Below are 19,123 nucleotides of genomic sequence, written 5' to 3'. Positions count from 1 at the left end.
ACACATATACAAAAAGGCCACAATCCATAGCCAGGGAGACAGGTCAAAGAGCGGGAGCACATGCATAGCATGTCGGAGCCCCATATTTGATCCTAGCACCACATGGTCCCCCAAGCACAGCTACACATGGTTCCCAAACCAAAACCACAATCAAATACTTAGGGATGGTTTATTTGGATTTGCCTTCTACAAAAAACAAATGTTACGTAAGAAAATTCTTTCTAAAATGCAGCATGTATGTGTGTGTGCACGCACTCGTGTACCCTCCCCTTTTGTTTGTTTTTTGGGCCAAACACACCTGGTGATGTTCGGGGCTCACCCCTGGGAGTTGGCTGCGTACAGGGCAAGCGCCCTCCCAGCTGTACTGCCTCTCCCGCCCCATCCTAGCATGTTCTTTCAATATAACTTTCCCTTTCGATTTCCTGAAAGTCACATCCCTCATGGTTAGACTTACTTTCCTACTGCTGCCCTGTGAAGACTGACAGACTTTCCAGCCCAAATCATGAGAAACCTGCAGAATCCACCACAAAGGGCCTCATTCTGATAGTATTTTATTTCCAACTCAGATCCCTGCCTGCCCTTGGATTAGAAAGAAAATTCCATCGGCTCCTGACGCAGGAATCGGTTGTTCTCTGAACAGTCTTTCACAAAGTTAAAGGCGCTGGACGGAAACCAGACACAGGGGCCCGCAGCTGCTCCAGGCAGGCCCCCACCAGCTCTCAGCTGCTGGAAAGGCCCAGGTGAGTGGGAAAGAACTGGGGCAGGCTGGAGCGCAGGCTCTGTGCACACGAGGCCCCATCCCTTCCCCCGCACCCATGGGTGCAACCCTGAGCACCGTCAGGTATGGCCCAAAATTTCAGAAAGAAAAGAGGAGGAGAGAGCAGGGCGGGGCGGGTGCTGCTCGCCAGCTGGGTGGAGACGCCTGCAGGTACCCCATCAGCCAAGCGTCAGCTCAGGTGCCATTTTTGCCACATGCTGAGGTGCACTGGCCTCTCCCTGGGGCTCCTCATTGTCTTCTGAGGCCTTCAGCTGGGGGCCGGGGATCATCACCGTCTGAAAGAATGGGAACCCCTGTTACCCACAGCCAGGCTCACCTCCAGCCCCACCCAGAGCCCCCTTCTGGGGCGGGGGAGCTGCATCGCCCCCTTTGTCCACTAGGTGGAGCCGGAGCGAAGCAGTTGCACGGCCTTACCTTAATGATGGGCTGCTTGGGGGGCGCCCAGGCGGGGATGATCTTGCCATGCATCCTCCAGCTCCCGTAGGGGTTTGTCAGGTGCTTTTCGAACACGACATATTCCAGGACATCCTTGGGCACATCCTCCTGCCCGTACATCAGCCGGCCGAACCGGTCATAGATGGCCAGAGTCTGCGGGGAAGACAGCAAATCTGGCCCGGGGGCCCCCAGAAGCCCTTTGGGGTTGGGTCCCACCATCCATCGTGTGTGAAGCGACCGCCAACGTGTTCAAGGGAGGAAAGAGATTCTAGAGAGAAACCCGAAACTCGACAAACTGACACACCAATGATAGCAGCAGAGGAGAGGATGGAGGGAGGGCGGGAGCGGAGGAGCTGGGAGAGAAACCCTTAGGCCGGAGTCGGGGGCGGGCCTGGAGAGGCGCAGTGGGGCAGCGTGCCCAGGCCTGCCGGGCCTACCTGCCGGGTGTGCATGCGGACCGTGACTTGGCCAAACTGGTTGCCCTGGTGCAGCAGATGCGAGGTGCGGACCTGGACCACTTGAGGGGGCTCGAGAGACTCCACGAAGCTCCAGCGAACTGTCTTATATTTGAGGTCCCACACCATGTCCTGAGGGCAGAGGAGACCAGCTCAGCTGGAGGGCGGTGCTTCCCTGTGACTGCCCACAGAGCCCCAGGCCCATGGCCTCTGCCCGCAACCCGCCTTGCTTCCCCTCAGGGCCCTCTCTGACCCACGCTCAAACTCACCCTACAGTCCCCCTTCCTTGAAATCACCACTCCAAATCAATCACTTTCCTGAGGGCAGGCTCCCCAACCCTTCTCGGTGCTAATCTGGAGGAAGGGCGAGCCCATTTCGTGGCCAGGAGCCCGCCGTTCAGTCGGGAAGGGAGCGGGGCTCCAAGGGCTCTGAGGGCTCAGCTGTCCGGCCAAGGTTAGCCAAGAATGTCCACGGAGAGCAGACGAGCCGGAGCTGCCATCGCTCTGGCCCTGAAACTGGAGTTCCTATCCCTGACCCTGTCACTGGCCGCAGAAGGCCCAGCAGGCCAGCGGCCACCCCACCTTGCGTCAGGAAAGGCAGTGAGTCCTCGATTAGGGGCGCATGTGTGTGCGGCCTCTTGGGGGCCACAGCCAGGCCTCAGCGTCCGTCCACTGCTTACTGAGGGACTTTGTTTCTCTTTCCTCCTCAGTTTAACCCTGGATAGTGTCTACGCCGTGATGACTGTTCAGCAAAAGTGATGGAGCTTTAGCTTTTGCCTTACATTTCCCTGGGCCTTTCTTGAGTGGCAGAAATGTGCTAGAACCTACCACCCGCTCGGGCATTCTCCCTGCTTGTGAAGAAGACAAGAACCTACCGGGAAACAGTTTTCAGTTGCCAATGTGTGAAGTCGGTCATGGTCTGAGCTAGACAAACACCAAGGAAACAAACATCGTTATTCCGCTGATTCCTGCTTTTGTGACACCTGCACAGAGTGAGAAATGACCTTGTTGGGCTGAAGTGGCTCCCGCCCACTACACGGCCAGAGAAATGGTGAAACAATGTGTCGACTTTTGCACACCACAACAAGCCAGGCAATGCGTTGAGACACAAGGATGATCATAATACGACTTACAGAAAACCCTGAATTGCAAGAGCGAAGTAAGATTTGAACCTTAGAAGCAGAAATAAATTCTGCTCTGATGGGGCGAGAGCAGTAGTCCGAAGGGCACAATGCTTGCCATGCACATAGCCAACAGATTCAATCTCTAGCACCACATATGATCCTTTAAACCCGTCCAGGAGTGATCCCTGAGCACCAGTGGGTATGGCAGAAAGGAAGGAACGAAGGAAGGAAGGGACGGAGGGAGGGAGAGAGGGAGGGAGGGAGGGGGGCGAGCAGGCCGGCCCGCCCCTGAAACCACAATACATCTATCTGTGAGAGGGGAAAGAGATGCTCACTGGGACAAGGGGCCCAGTTTTGCTCTAGCTTAGCTGCTGGCCCGAGACATAACGGTGGGTAGGGCACTTGCCTTGCATGTGGCTCATCCCCGAGCACCGCTAGGAGTAATTTCTGAGTACAGTCAGGAGTAACCCCTGAGCACCGCTGGTTATGACCCCAAAACCAAAACCAAAACTCTTAAGCTGTTATGGGGAACAAAATCCAACACAAATATAATAAAAAAGCTCTTATCTTCCCTTCCTGCAGATGTGCTTACAGGAGGCTGACTGTGTACGAACAGGCTCCTCTGTGAACCTCATTCACCTCACCAAAAGAGCATGATCTGCCTTTCTGGAACTTTCCCCATGCCTATGTTTCCGTGGCTGCCACAGTGATCTAGTCAGGCTGACTCTTCAGCAACAGTAAGGAAAGAGAGAGCAGGGGCGGGAGAGATAGGACAGTGGGTAAAGCTCTTGCCTCACACACAGTAGACTCAGGTCTGATCCCCGGCATCCTATATGGTCCCTGGAGCCCGCCAAGAGTGGCCCCCAAACCAACCAAACAAAATTTAATTTCTTTTAGATACACATTCTTACCTTTCCCCCAGTTTAATATTGTGCACAGCATATGTCCTTGTCCCTATGAAAAAAATCTTGTCTTGAATCCCAGAGAGGGGGAGGGAGTAATTCTAGCCACTTCATGAACCTCAGATTTCAAGTCACTTTCTCTACAGTAGCTCTGGGCGACAGCTACCGAGACACCATGAGGCACTTTGGCAGAATGCTTCCTCCTCGCTACCCTGGCCTAGAAATTGTCAACAGAAATACATTCTCTTTCCTATGTGCTCACTTGCTGTTGCGCAATAGAACTCGCACTGAAAAGCAAAAGGAAAACGTCTGTTTCTAGCTGCACAGATGTTAATGACACACTGCTACAACAGACATCTAGAAATCTGGAGGAAATATAGTAGATACAGGCACACAGTTTAAAACTTCCTTGCTATAGTATTCTCACCAGGAGGTTCTTCTTCTTCTATTTTTATTTTTCCTTTTTTTGTTTTTAGGTAGGTCACATCTGGTGATGCACAGGGTTTACTCCTGGCTCATTTACTCAGGAATTACTCCTGGCGGTGCTTGGGGTACCATATAGGATGCTGGGGATCGAACCCGATTGGCTGTGTGCAAGGCAAACATCCCACCTCTCCAGCTCCTAGATTCTTTTGTTTAAGACATAGAATTTTACCTAAAATATATACTGTTTCTAAAAACGGACTGGAGAGATAGCACAGCGGGTAGGGCGTTTGCCTTGAATGTGGCTGACCTGGGTTCAATTCCTCCGTCCCTCTCAGAGAGCCCGGCAAGCTACCAAGAGTATCCCGCCCGTACAGCAGAGCCTGGCAAGCTACCTGTGGCATAGTTGACATGCCAAAAACAGTAACAACAAGTCTCACAATGGTGACATTACTGGTGTCCGTTTGAGCAAATCGATGAATAATGGGACAACAGTGCTACAGTGCTTAAAAATGAAAAAAATTCTAGAAATGCTACAAAGGGGGTAATTTTTTTTTTCTTTTGCTTTTGGGTCACACCCGGCAACGCACAGAGGTCACTCCTGGCTTTGCACTCAGGAGTCACCCCGGCGGTGCTCAGAGGACTATATGGGATGCTGGAATCGAACCCGGGTCGGCCGCATGCAAGGCAAACGCCATTGTGCTATTCTCCAGCCCCCAGTGGGGTAATTTTTGTAACAAAAATACTGACAGAAGATCAACAACGTATAAGGAGTAATAACAAGACTGGTTACTTTTAATCAAAAAAAGTGTTTTTGTTTTGGGCTTTTATTTTTCTTTTTTGACGATTTGGGCCATACTCAGTAGTGTAGAGCATCAGGACTCCCAGCGGTGTTGGGGGACCATGTGGTACCGGAGAACAAACCCAGCGACCTGCATGCAAACCATGTATTCCAGTCTATTGAGCTATCTTTTCAGCCAGAAATATTTTTTTAAAAATCCAAATTAGAGGGGCTGGAGCGATAGCACAGTGGGTGGGGCGTTTGCCTTGCACGCTGCTGACCTGACTTCGAATCCCAGCATCCCATATGGTCCCCTGAGCACCGCCAGGAGTAATTCCTGAGTGCATGAGCGAGGAGTAACCCCTGTGCATCGACAGGTGTGACCCAAAAAGGAAAAAAAAAAATCCAAATTAGAGGTAGAGGCCAGAGCAATAGTATAGCAGGGAATGTACTGGCCTTGCACATGGCTGACCTTCACTGCCCTGCATCCTACATGGTCCCTTAAGCCCTGTCAAGAGTGATCTCTGAAAGAAGAGCTAGGAGGAATCCCTGAGCACCTTTGGGTATGACCCTCAAACTGAAACCAAACAAACAAAAAGTCAAAATTAGGGTCAGAGAGATAGTACAGCAAGCAGGGGCTGAATCCCTGGTACCCATATGTAGTGCCCCCATACCCACCAGAAGTGATCCCTGAGCACAGCCAGGTGTGTCCCCAAACAACAAATAAAATAACATAAAATAATGGGATGTGGACAGGCGGTGTGGGCTGAGGGGGTATAAAATAAAATGGGGCTGGGGGCTGCACAAAAACTCTGAATACTCATTCCCCAAAGGGGGCACACAGTGACCGACAGGTACATGCAGAGATGCTCATCACTAATCACAAGTGAACTATAGATTAAAACTGTTAGATTATTATCCCATAACTGCCAGAATAGCTATTATCAAAAAGGTAAGAATAAACAAGGGCTAGGGAGGGTATGTGACAAGGGATCCCCGTGCACCGAGGGCAGAAATGCAGATTGGAGCAGCCCCTGTGAAAAACTGTACAGAAGTTCCACAGGAAATAAAAAACAGAGGGGCTGGAGTGATAGAACAGCAGTACAGACATCTGCCTTGTACATGGCCAACTTGAGTTGATCCCTGGTACCACATATGGTCCCCTGAGCCCTGCCAGGAGTGATCCCTGAGCCCAGAGTCAAGAGTAAGTCCTGAGGGACTGGAGCAATAGTAGAGAAGGGAGGGTGTTTGTCTTGCGTACGGCCGACCCTGAGCACCACCAGGAATAATTCCTGAGTGCAGAGCCAGGAGTAACCCCTGAGCATTGCTGGTTATGACCCAAAAAGCCAAAAAAAAAAAAAAAAAAAGAGTAAGGGGCTGGAGCAATAGCACAGCGAGTAGGGCGTTTGCCTTGCACATGGCCAACCTGGGTTCGATTCCCAGCATCCCATATGGTCCCCTGAGTACCGCCAGGGGTAATTCCTGAGTGCATGAGCCAGGAGTAACCCTTGTACATCGCCAGGTGTGACTCCTCCCATGCCCCCCAAAAAAAGCAAAAAAAAAAAAAAAAGAAGAAGAGTAAGCCCTGAGTACTGCTGGGTATGACCCCAAAACCAAAAACCAAACACCACCCCCCCTAAAAAAAAAAGAGCTCTCCTAAGAATCAGCAATTTCTGGGCATTTCTCTACTAAAGACAAAACAAAACAAAAAACCCAACTAGCTTGGAAAGATAGTGCCCTCTGCTGTTCATTGCCCCTCTACTGACAATAGCAAAGTAGGGAAACAACACCAAGTAGCCATCATAGCTGAATAGTTCATTTGGATAAAGAAAATGTGGCCCATGGTTCAGTGGCAGAGCATATGCCTTGCATGTATGAGGCCCTGGGTTCAATGCCTGACACTGGTGTGGGAGTGGAAAACAACTTGCAGAAAAAAAGTGGCCCAATAGGGAGAGAGAGACAGCTTAACAAGCTGAGCATATGCTTTGTACCCAAGAAGCTCAGATTCGATCCCTGGCACCACAGAAGTAGCCCCTGAGCACTGTGGGATGTGGCCCCAAAACTAAACAAAATAATTTCAACAGCAAACCAAAAACTGGCACTTAGGATTATTCTCTGCCCTTCAAGCTGATTTTTTGTTTTATTTTGTTTGGGGGCCATACCCAGTGATGCTCAGGGGTTACTCCTGCCTCTGGACTCAGAAATCACTCCTGACAGTGCTGCGGGGACCCTATGGGACATCAGGGATCGAACTGGGTCACTGAGTGCAAATGACCACACCATCAGACTGATTTTTTTTTTTTTATCTTGGTAGCAGTTCTGACTTTGCCCTTTGGTTGAAGAGAGAAAAATTTTAGAAACTTTTTAAAAGAAACGTACTTGAGGGGCTGGAGCGATAGCACAGCGGGTAGGGCGTTTGCCTTGCACGCGGCCGACCCGGGTTCGATCCCCAGCATCCCATATGGTCCCCTGAGCACCGCCAGGAGTAACTCCTGAGTGCAAAGCCAGGAGTAATCCCTGTGCATCGCCGGGTGAGACCCAAAAAGCCAAAAAAAAAAAAAAAAAGAAACGTACTTGACTAAGGAAAGGAAAATCTACAAACATCAGATAAACACACAAAAGGGTCAGGACGAATTAGGGATCAAGGGGGCTGTAAACAGCAGCTGTTCCGGAGAAAGTCCCAACAGTGAGTGACGCTGAGTCGGAACAGAAGTAGGGAGAGGAGCGGACATCAGCTCGGGTGCCAAGAGTTTCTCTCCTGTGAAGCTGCCCCACGCTAGTTAGCACTGGTACCTGAAAAGGTCCCTGTCTGGAGTAACAGCTTTCGTTATTGTATCCTGAGAACACGGGACACTACAAGAGGGGTTCAGGCTGAGGAGCCAGCTCAAAGGGTTACTGTGCATGCTCTGCACACAGGAGGCCCAGTGGCCCCCAAGTGTACACACACACACACACACACACACACACCATTTCTTACTTGTTTAGACAAAGGTGGGCTTCAATGAAGATACACACACACACACACACATACACAATTTCTTACTTGTTTAGACAAAGGTGGGCTTCAATGAAGATATCCATAGCTTTTTCAGGAAAGTCCTTTATCTTAAAACCAGCTTCATGTTCTTTTATCTTCTGGATTCTGTAAAATTAAGCATGGTAAGTTCTAAAGAAGACTTCATTTGCTTTGGTTTTGGGGCCACAGAAGGCATTGCTTGGGGGCCACTCCCAACCCTGGCAAGGGGGAGGGTCACCCCTGATAGTGCTCAGGGAACCATGCAAATCCAGGTCTCCTGCATGACATGTATATGCTCCTCTGAGCTATCTCTTCAGCTTGATTAGTTGTTGCTGTTTCTTTGTCCTTTTTGTTTGTTTCTGCCTTTTATTTATTGCTTCTTTAAGATAGTTCATTCCTGGGACCGAGAGAGAATACAGCAGGTAGAATGCTTGCCTCATTAACAGCTGATCTGAGCTCAATCCTGGCATCCCAATGGTCTCCTGAGACTGACCAGGAGCCGAGCCCTGAGTGCAGAGTCAGGAGTAAGTTCTAAGCACCCAGGTGTGGCTCCCAAACAAACAAAACAACAACAAACTTAACTCCTAGGACTGGGAGTTCCAAGGAAGGGAGCAAATGCTTGGTATGTGGGAATCTCAGTTTTGATCCCAGTCACTACTCAGTCCCTGAGGGCCACTGGGAACAACCCCCTACCCCAGAGCCGGAGTTAGCCCCTGAACGCCACCAGGTGTGGCCCAACCCCTGCTCCCACAAAAGACACAACTTTTGACACAACCCCCACAGAAATATGCAGGAACATTAATACACTGGATGACTTAGCTGTCAACAGCATTTCTACAGTTTAATAAGAATATGAATATAATAGAAAAGCAGGAAATTCTGATTTTTTTTTTTTTTTTGCTTTTTGGGTCACACCCAGCGATGCTCAGGGGTTACTCCTGGCTTTGCATTCAGGTATTGCTCCTGGCAGTGCTTGGGGGACCATATGGGATGCCGGGGATAGAACTCAGGTCAGCTTCATGCAAGGCAAACGCCCTACCCGCTGTGCTATTGCTCCAGTCCCAGGAAATTCTGGTTTAATGAAACTATTAATACAAAGATATTAAAGGGACACCATAACTAAGTGGAATTTATTCCAGAGTGCAAGGTTGGTTTAACATTCAAAATCAACTAATACAATATGCAGTTATCAACAGACTAAAAGAACAAATATCGTGTCATTCTCTCAACACAGAAAAAGCATTTGAAAAAATCCAAGACTCTCTTCATCTTTTTTTTTTTTTGGCAGTGCTGGGGACTGAATTTGGGTCTCACACATAGAAAAGTACTCTAGCACTGAGCTACATCCCCTGTATCAACTACACAGAGCTTCATTTTCTTTGCACCTCACAACCATGCTTGAACTATTTGTGGGAGGGTGTGGGTTAGGAAACAGGGCTGACTCCTGGCTCTGTGCTCAGAGATCACTGCTGGCAGTGCTTGGGGGACCATGTGCAGTGCCAAGGACTGAACTGGGGTCAGCCACATGCAAAACAAAGAACTTACTGCATCGTATTTCCAGTCCATGCTAAAATTATTATTTTTCTTAACCTTTTTGGGTCACACCCGCCAATGCTCAGGGGTTACTCCTGGCTCTGCACTCAGGAATTACTCCTGGCGGTGCATGGGGGACCATATGGGATGCTGGGAATCAAACCAAGTTGGCCGTGTGCAAGGCAAACGCCCTACCCGCTGTGCTATTGCTCTAGCCCCACTAAAATTATTTTGTTTTTCTACAAAGATAGTCTTCATTAAACTTCTCTACCCAACTAACTAAATAATCCTTCAGGTTCCTGTATGAAATGTCATTTCCTCAGGGAAGACTTCCCTAAACTACCAGACCAAGTTATCTTTCTCAGTCATATGTTCCCAGAGCACTAATTCTTCATCATAGCTATAATTACTTAATTGTGTGCAATCAGGATTTAATAACTATTTTCCTCCCCTTGATGATGACTCCATGATAAATCCACATGTGTTTCTTTGCTCACCGTCTTTGTGAACCCTGCCATCAAAAAGCTCAAAGTCCAGGATATACATAAAAGAAAATCACTGCAATAAAGAGTCAGCAGAAGTAATCTGCCTAAGTGTATGATCACAGTTAGAGTGAACACAGCTCTCAGGGAGATTGAACACTGGCTCAACGGGTTCTTGAGAAATGAGCTGGAAATACTAGATAAAGGAGAAGGGAAAAGACATTTTTGGATAATGGAAAGAATGTGCAAAGACACAGCAACAGTAGCATAATAATTGCCAAGGAATTAAGAATTAGCTTGAGTGGGGGATCGAGCAATAGTACAGCAGGTAGGGTATTTGCCTTGCACACACAGGCTAACCTGAGTTCAATTCCCAGCACATCTGGTCCCCCAAGCCCTCCAGGAGTGATCCTGGAGCACAGAGCCAGGAGTAAAACCCTGAGCACCATCGGGTGTGGCCCCCAAACAAAAGCAAGAACAACTTGGAAATGCTGAAATTAAAAATGAGCAAATGGGCACAGGGGGTAGGGCATTTGCCTTGCACACAGCTGACCCGGACTCAATTCCCAGCATCCCATATGGTCCCCTGAGCACTGTAGGAGTAACTCTTGAGTGCATGAGCCAGGAGTACGTACCCCGTGTATTGCCAGGTACAACCCAAAAAGCAAATAAATAAATAAATAAATACTTTTTTTTTTAAATGAGCAAATGGAAAAAAAAATGAGTAAAAGAGCCAAGGAGATGTGGAGAGGAAGGCAAAAATCAAACTATAAAAGCACTACCGGAGCTGGAGCGATAGCACATCGGGTACGGCATTTGCCTTGCACGTGGCCGACCGGGGTTCAATTTCCAGCATCCCACATGGTCTCTTGAGCACTGCCAGGAGTAATTCCTGAGTGCATGAGCAAGGAGTAACCCCTGTGCATTGCTGGGTGTGACCCAAAAAAGAAAAAAAAAAAAAAGCACTAACACCCATACCACCCACTAAAGAAATTATAGGGATGTCTTTTCTCCTCTTCTTTACCTTGTATTTCCAGTTCATTTCTCAACTATAAAGAAATCTGACAGACAGTAAAACTGGTAAGGCTCTTGCCTTGCACGCAGCTGACCCAGTTTTGGTCCTATAATGGTCCCCAGAGTCCTGCCAGGAGTGATCCCTGAGCCCAGAACCAGGAGTAAGCACGGAGTATCACTGGGTGTGCCCCCCACCACCTCCAAAAAATACAAAAAAAAAATCTAGATTTTGGGCTTCAGGTTCTAGGCAGTCACAAAAGTTTGGTTTAATTTTTTTTTTTTTTTTTGGCTTTTGGACCACACCGGCAATACTCAGCTTACTCCTGGCTCTGAGCTCAGGGTAGGCCATATGGGCTACTAGGCTGGATATGTTCAAAGCAAGCACCTTACTCACTGAGGATTTTTTTTTCCTCAAGGGGAGCCACACCCACAAGTGCTCAGGAGACCATATAGCGTGCTGGGGATTGGTTGTCTATAAGGTAAGTGTTTTACCTGTTGTATTATCTCTCCAGTCCCCAGTGAGAAAAGTTTTAAGCTGAAAAGATGATGCAATGAGATCTGTATTCAGAGAAATATTGTGGCCACATGAAGAACTGACACTCTCTTAAAGAACTTGAGCACATAAATCTGTATATGACCCTAAAGAACCTACCTTTCAGGACTGGAGAGATAGTCACCGTCACTGTCACTGTCATCCCGTTGTTCGTTGATTTACTCGAGTGGGCACCAGTAACGTCTCTATTACACTCGGCCCTATGATTTTAGCAGTCTCTCCTTACTTGTCTTTCCCAACGATTGGAGGCTCTTTCAGGGTCAGGGGAATGAGACCTATTGTTACTGTTTTTGGCATATCGAATACGTCACGGGTAGCTTGCCAGGCTCTGCTGTGCGGGCGGGATACTCTCGGTAGCTTACCGGGCTCTCTGAGAGGTATGTATATATCTGTTACTGTATTTTGGATATGAATATGCCACAGGGAGCTTGCCAGGCTCTCCCAAGTGGGCAACAGACTCTCGGTAGCTTGTCAGGTTCTCCAAGAGGGAGTGGGTCATACTTCTATAACATATGTTATATGTAATCACATAACTTCACAATAAAGGCTTCTCTTTATTCACCATCTAATTTGTATCATGGTGGGTTGAAAACCTACTGTGTACCAGTGTGACAGGGAAGAAGGTGGTAGGTGCCAGAGAAAAAGAGGATAAGAGGGGGTAGACAGTCAAAATCTCTCGTCAGTCCTCAGCATGATTCCATTGATTAGTCTCAGAAACCAATCAGATAGCAGAAACAACTCAGGGACAGGGATCTTCAGTCATTGTATAAGATGTATGACTAGGAAGTCTGGTTAGTCTATCACATACAGAGATGTTCTGGTGGGTCATAGGGCATCTGCGTGGTATAAGATAGCAGAAATAGGTAAGCTGTGGAAATATGAAAACCTATATAAACCCAGGTTGCTCTCTTGGCTGTAATTGCTGATACTGCTGATCACATCCAAAAGTCAGCCAGCGGGAACGTACCTACATGAGCTGTAAAGTAAAGAGCTAAATACTTAAAATATCTGGTGGTCAGTGTGCTAATATTAGACATAATCTATGAGAGCCTGAGTGACGTCATTGCAGCATGAGGAGCAAAGGAGGCAGTGAAGATGTGCAGTTGTGCCTCGTCTATAAGCACACAGAAGAGTGAGAGGGGACCCTAGGGGACTGGATCACCCTCTCTTTCCTGCCTCTGACCACAGACTCCCAGACCCGCACCCCCACATACACACACACAAAGCTGGCACCTGCCCCAAGGAACCAGGCCAGGAATTAGTCCAACCTAGACCGGTTCCATCACGCGCAGAGCCAAGAGCAAAATAAAACAGGGTGTGGCAGAGGGTGGCAAAACAGTTTAGTTCATAGAGGAGGGCTTTTTTGCCTTGCACATGGCCAACCTGGGTTCGATCCCTGGTATCCCATATGGTCCTCCAAACACCGCCAAGAGCAATTCCTGAGTGCAGAGCCAGGAATAATACCTGAGCATCACCGGGTGTGACCCGAAAAGCCAAAATAAACAAGTAAGACAGGGAGGGCTGGCAGTGGGGGTGCTGTTTTAAGTCAGCAACAGCCCTTAAACCCACTTCAGGGCCCAGAGGGCAGCCCTTCACCCCCTGCAGCTTCCACAAGTCTGTCTGTCTCTCTCCTTCTCTCTCTCTGGCTCTGTGTGTGTGTGTGTGTGTGTGTGTGTGAGAGAGAGAGAGAGAGAGAGAGAGAGAGAGAGAGAGAGAGAGAGAGAGAAAGAGAGAATGGGGGCGCTGAGAGAGAGAGAGAGGGAAGAGATAGTACAGGGTGTAAAAGACTTGTCTTGGAAGCAGCTAACTTGGGTTTAATCTCTTGCACTCTATATGATCCCCAGAGCCAACAGTGATCCTTGAGGGGCCAGAGCGATAGTGTAGTGGGTAGTGTGCTTCGATCCTTGGCACCTCATATGGCTCCCAGATCCCAGCTAGGAGTGATCCCTGGGTACAGAGGAAGGAGGAAGCCCTGAGCACTGCTGGGTGTGCCCCCACCCCTCCCCAAAAAATCAAATGTAGACCAAAAAAAATTCTAGACAACAAGAAAGAAAAAAAAAATCAAGACTGTTCATATTATTGTACATTAACTACAAACTCTATTACAGCGACAGATAAAATGCTAAATTATCAAAGAATTACAGACAAGCCTTAAAAGAAGCCTAGATGATCTCTGGATAAAGTAACAACAAATGATTCTATTCGATCGTAGGTTGAAGACATTAGACACTTACGATAATTTTGACGCCACATTCTTCTTCAATCGCTCAGTTCTTTGTGCCAGTCCTTCTTTTGAAAGAGATGACAGTCGAGCATCACCCTCAGGAGGAACATAAGCATCAAAGATACCAGCTGCAATAGCAAGCAGAAAATTTAGAAAAGTCACCTTGAGGTCGCATAAAGTTGGGAGGGTTCCTGAATATATAAAACAGATGAATGAAATAGATTTTCAAGTAGAGGAAGTCAGGTTTCATTAGGAAAAAGTTAAGGGCTTTCTAGAGAGATACTACAGCAGGTAGGGTACTGGCCTTGCACATGGCCAACCAGGGTTCGATCCCTGGCACACTCCATATAGTCCCCTGAGCACTGCCAGGAATGATCTCTGAGCACAGCACCAGAACTGAGCACTGCCAGGTGTGGCCCCAAAACAAAGAAAAACATACACAGAGTGAAAAATCAGTTAAATTGATTTTTGTCTCCTTCCAGAAGCTGTTTCTCCTTGTGCAAAATGGAAAAATCTAGGGGCTGGAGAGATCGTACAGCGGGTAGGATGCTTGCCTTGCCTGTGGCCGACCTGGGTTTGATCCCTGGCATCCTATATGGTCCCTGAGCAACAGCAGGAGTGATTCCTGAGTACAGAGCCAGGAGTAAGACCTGAGAATCGCCAGGTATGATTCAAAACGCCCTGAGCACTGCTGATGTGACCCCAAAACAAGAACAAAAGGAAAAAGTCCAATCCTTGCCTTGTAGAGGAAAACAAGAAAGCCAAAGATAACGTCACGAAACATAGTGTACATAAAGTAAATTGTTACTGAGTCTGAATTGATTTTGTGGCTAAATGCTGCCAACCACAATACAAATTATTCCACTTCCCAGATGTCTGGCAGAAGGGCCTCACCTGTGCAGGCTAGATGGATGGGACGTTCCAAACGTTCAGGAGGAATGACCAGTCCTGCTTTCCGGGCATATTCTAAAAACTCTTTTTCTGATTTGTATTTTGGTTCGTAAGAAGGAGGTGTGAAACGTTTTTTAGTTCTTACTGGAACTACAGCTGTGGTCTGAGTCACCAGGACAGGCTGGAAGGAAGGAAAAGGTTGGGTAACGTGGAAAAAAACCAACTATACTATCTTTAATAAACACTAAATAAAGACGGAAAGAATATAGCTCAAGGATGACATAGGGACCATTACAAAGCCACCTATCCAGAGGTTTGAGGGATGCATCACTATCTTAAAATGTACAGGGGCCTTTTACTAGAAGTCCGTAAATAACCTTTATAAACACCCCTCGACATTTACTAAAGATTTCCTTTAGAACTTTATACGGTAGAGGAGTTATTCAGGACGTATGCCAACTTCTAAGGAAGCACGGCTGACCAATTACAGCAAGGTTTCTTCTTTCAGAGGACCTTCAGCCTGATGAGCAACTTACACACCGGCCGGAAACTGAAAGAAGTGGAATGCGACTAGAAAAGCTTAAGTCTTCTTGGCCTCTCCTCTACAGCTACAATCTGCTCATTCTATCTGGAGCTTCAATGTAAACCCTATTTTGTCGTCTTAGCGCCCAACTGAACAAAAGGCTCGTAAAAGACCAGTTCTCTTTCCAGCTGACCCAGAGTCTGGTTCAGGTCTGCAGACTGTCTCCTTGTGGGTCATTTTGCAGCTACCGTTCGACTCAGGACAGGCTAGCATTAGGAGGAAGCCACACAGCTTCCCAAACTTCCTCCCTCTCTTAGCACCTTCCTGCCGGGGACCAAACTGAAAAAAATCTTAGGGATCTTGCTCCCCCGTCACAGCCCTACCCAGGTGCTTCCTACTCTGCAGCTTCGCTCAGGAGCTGGGTTCTGTCTACCTTAAACTCTTCCCTAACCTAGTTTTGACTTGCATCCGCCCAGGACGACGAGGAAGCGCGTATTTTCCTCTATGCTGTTCTCCTCCAGCTCCTCCATTCGCCCCGCCCTTACCCACCTGCCGAGACCACCATCCTACCGCCCTGGACAAGTGAGACAAGCCCCGCGACATGGGGGCCGCCATTTTGTTCTCGCAAAGGCCGCTGGGACGCGGACGAGGCGTGCGAGAGGGCCGGGGGCAGGGGAGAGACGCAGAGGGCGGAGCTAGTCGGGGTGTGGAATTTTCCAGGGCGCGCGCTCTCCGCCGAAGTGTGAGCGGCGCGAACGCGCACGTGCGCGTGGGCGGGGCCTGGGGCGGGGCCTGGGCCGCGCGTGCGCAGGGAGCCCGCCGCGGGCTAGGGTGGAATGCACGGCTGTCACGCGCCCCGCGGAGAGAGCGGGAGCGCGAGCCGCGCCTGCGCAGCGGGCATCCCGACGGCTAGGTGTTGCCGCATTCTTGGAATCCCCGGACCTTGCGACACCTTGTTTCCAATCCCTTGTGAAAAGGCTTTTCACTTAAGGAGCAAGTATCCTTCAGCAGCTACTTGGATGTCGGAAAGAACAAGAATGAGTGGTTTGGAGCCCCTGGCTGGCCATCCTTATGCTGTATAATCTTGAACCTGGGTTCTTATCTGGACACCTTGTAGCAAATTCTTTCCTACCTTTCAAATTAAGGGAATTAAAGACTATTCTGTGGTCTGGATAGATAGTGCAGAGGTCAAAGCATTTGCTTGCCTTGCCTGAGGCCGACCCAATTAGATCCCCGGTACCACAAAGCATCCTCCGTCAGCGCAGAACCAGGAGTAAAGCCTGAACACCAATGTCTGTGACCCCAAATAAAAAATTAATAAAATATCGGGGACATTTAAATATTTATGTTATTTTAAGGTCACACAGATGGCAATTGGCAGTATTGGATTCAAATTCAAGCAGTCTGTTCCGGAACCCGTGCACATACTGTTATATTGCTTCACATTCTACTGGTAAAGGGTCGTCCTGAAAAAATCCAACGCTGTATCTTTTTTTCTTTTGGGGGAGGGGTGGGGGGCCTACTGGGATAAGGAGTGGGAGAATGAAAACCCAGGGCAAGTGGTCACATGCCTGTCAAGCACCCTACCACTGAGCAACCTGCCCAGCTCCAAATAGAGGGCTATATGTTATTGCTGAATGACAGTCACTTTCACTTATCCACAAGTTAATATCTCTGTGGTTATTCAGTTAGTTTTTTGCTTTGGGGGCCAAACTCTCTGAGCTTACTCCTGACTCGGGTCAGTGATCACTGGTGGGGAACCGGAAACCATGTACTATCTGGGGTGCCAGGGATCAAACCTGCAGTTACCCTGTGCAGGCAAGTGAAATTACCCTCTGTAATGCTATCTCTCCATCCCCTTCTTAGTCTTTTTTTTTCGGGGGGGGGGAGCCACAACTTGCAGTGCTCAGGGATTATTCCTGGCTCTGCACTCAGGGGACCATATAGGATGCTGGAGATCAAACCCAGATTGGTCACATGCAAGGCAAGCACCCACTGTACTATCACTCCAGCCTACCGACTCAGTCTTTTTTTTTTCCTTTTTGGGTCACATCCAGTGATGCTCAGGGGTTACTCCTGACTCTGCACTCAGGAATTACTCCTGGCGGTGCTCGGGGGACCATATGGGATGCTGGGAATCAAACCCGGGTCGGCCACGTACAAGGCAAACACCTTACCCGCTGTGCTATCACTCCAGCTCCCCCACTCAGTCTTAACTGAGCACTTACCTTCAATATTTTGCAATGAGAGAGCTTGTGCCATGTTACAGGAGTTAAAAGACTATAAGAAAATAAACTGGATCACAAAGGTTCAGGTAATGCTAGGGACTAGCAAAGGAAAGAGAAATTACTAAGTTAGGAATTACATGTGTAGTCTTGAATCTTGACTTTTCTGTAAATACATAAAATACTTTAAAGATATAAATTCCCCACTAAGCGCTAGCCACACTAATAAATAGTATAGATTGTATCTCACTATGCACCTCACCCTGACAGTGATGTGAAATTAGGTGCTTCATGTATGCATTTTTTAAAATGTTACTTTAATTTCACAGGAGAGCCTGGCAAGCTCCCCGTGGCGTGTTCATATGCCAAATACAATAACAATGATGGGTCTCATTCCCGTGACCCTGAAAGAGCCTCTAATGCGGCACCGTTGGGAAGGACAGGTAAAGTGAGGCTGCTAAAATCTCAGGGCTAGGACGAATAAAGACGTTACTGGGTCCGCTTGAGTAAATCAACGATTAATGGGATGACAGTGACAGTGATGTATGCATTAATGATATATATTATTGGGCAGCAGAGACAGTACAGGCAAACATTCTACTGCTGAAGCACATCCCCAGTCAACAGACGTATCTTAACAATATAGTCTGTGTCCCATAAAATAAAAATATAAGTTCATTTTAAAAATGTAAGTCCATTTAATTAGTCTCCCCACCCAAGTGAAGAAACTCCACTTCATTCTGAGTGGTTATTGATTAATACAGAATATTGATACAGTCTGTCTGGGATTATCTGCTCACTGTTGAATTTTACTGGTCTCATACATTAGCTGACATCCCAGGTCATTTCTGCTTGCTTCTGATCAGCATCTCAAGAAATGCAAACTTGTTCCATATCAGCCTGGATGAAGTAACTAAAGGACTCACTTGAATTTTTATTTTATTTTACGTTTTAATTTTTGGGGCCACACCTAATGGTGCTCAGGGATCTCTCCTGGCAGTGCTCAGGGCACCATATGTGGTGTTAGGGGATCAAACCCAGGTTGGCTACTTGCAAGGCAAACACCCAACCCACTGTACTGTCTGTCTGGTACACTATTTTAACTTATTCTGAGATGAATTATAAATGGAATAAAATAGTCTATTCCTGGGGCTGGAGTAATAGCACAGCGGGTAGGGCATTTGCCTTGCACGCGGGTGACCCGGGTTCGATTCCCAGCATCCCATATGGTCCCCTGAGCACTGCCAGGGGTGGTTCCTGAGTGCAGAGCCAGGAGTGACCCCTGGGCATCGCTGGGTACAACCCAAAAAGCAAAAACAAAAAACAAACAAACAAAAAAACTACTCCTTTGGAAAATTCTCTTGATTGTCCTAACTTTTTAACACCAGGGGAAAATGGGAGCTGTTTGCTGGACAAGTAATAATATAATATAGTTTTTGAGGAGGAAGACACACCTGACTACTCCTGTTTCCGTGCTTGGGGTTCACTCCCAGCAGTGCTTGGGGAATCATGCTGTTTCAAGGTCCAAATGCAGGCCTCCCACACATTGGCTCGAGTTGATCGCTTGGCCCAGTAAACAATCTTTGACTCCCAAAAGGATATTTCTTTACTCTTACAACTCTGCTAGTTCACATTTTAGAACAAAAGCAAATTAAGAGCAAGAGAAGGAACTCTTCATGCAATTAGAGAAAGAAATAAGTAGATAGGGACTCAGCTTTGGGAAGAACAGTAAGGCACACAGTAAGCACCCAGATATTTATTAAAT

The 19,123-nt window shown here is 47.8% G+C and overlaps 1 protein-coding gene across 1 annotated transcript; it reads right to left on the bottom strand.

Annotated features, from left to right (window-relative positions):
• Positions 1-534: 534 nt before the first annotated feature.
• MRPL45 (mitochondrial ribosomal protein L45) lies at positions 535-15,794 on the bottom strand. Its single transcript, XM_004608920.3, has 8 exons — positions 15,683-15,794; positions 14,614-14,791; positions 13,730-13,847; positions 7,941-8,039; positions 2,543-2,591; positions 1,651-1,800; positions 1,193-1,366; positions 535-1,053 (listed from the first exon to the last, which is right to left on the bottom strand). The coding sequence occupies exons 1-8, from the start codon at positions 15,746-15,748 to the stop codon at positions 937-939; spliced, it is 951 nt and encodes a 316-aa protein (XP_004608977.2). The 5' UTR covers positions 15,749-15,794; the 3' UTR covers positions 535-936.
• Between the last annotated feature and the right edge of the window lie 3,329 nt (positions 15,795-19,123).

Source organism: Sorex araneus, chromosome 3, assembly GCF_027595985.1.
Source record: "Sorex araneus isolate mSorAra2 chromosome 3, mSorAra2.pri, whole genome shotgun sequence".
Classification (NCBI taxonomy): domain Eukaryota; kingdom Metazoa; phylum Chordata; class Mammalia; order Eulipotyphla; family Soricidae; genus Sorex; species Sorex araneus.
The sequence above is the reverse complement of the archived record's forward strand: the minus strand, read 5'-3'. Positions and strand labels throughout refer to the sequence as shown.

What these genes read in the sequence shown, in the direction of transcription:
- MRPL45 (XM_004608920.3), bottom strand. Translation starts at nt 15,748, where the DNA reads ATGGCGGCCCCCATGTCGCGGGGCTTGTCTCACTTGTCCAGGGCGGTA. An exon ending in CAACTGAAAACTGTTTCCCG is followed by an intron (nt 1,801 to 2,542) that starts GTAGGTTCTTGT and finishes CTCTGCCCTCAG; the next exon opens with GACATGGTGTGGGACCTCAA. An exon ending in TCCGCATGCACACCCGGCAG is followed by an intron (nt 1,367 to 1,650) that starts GTAGGCCCGGCA and finishes TCTTCCCCGCAG; the next exon opens with ACTCTGGCCATCTATGACCG.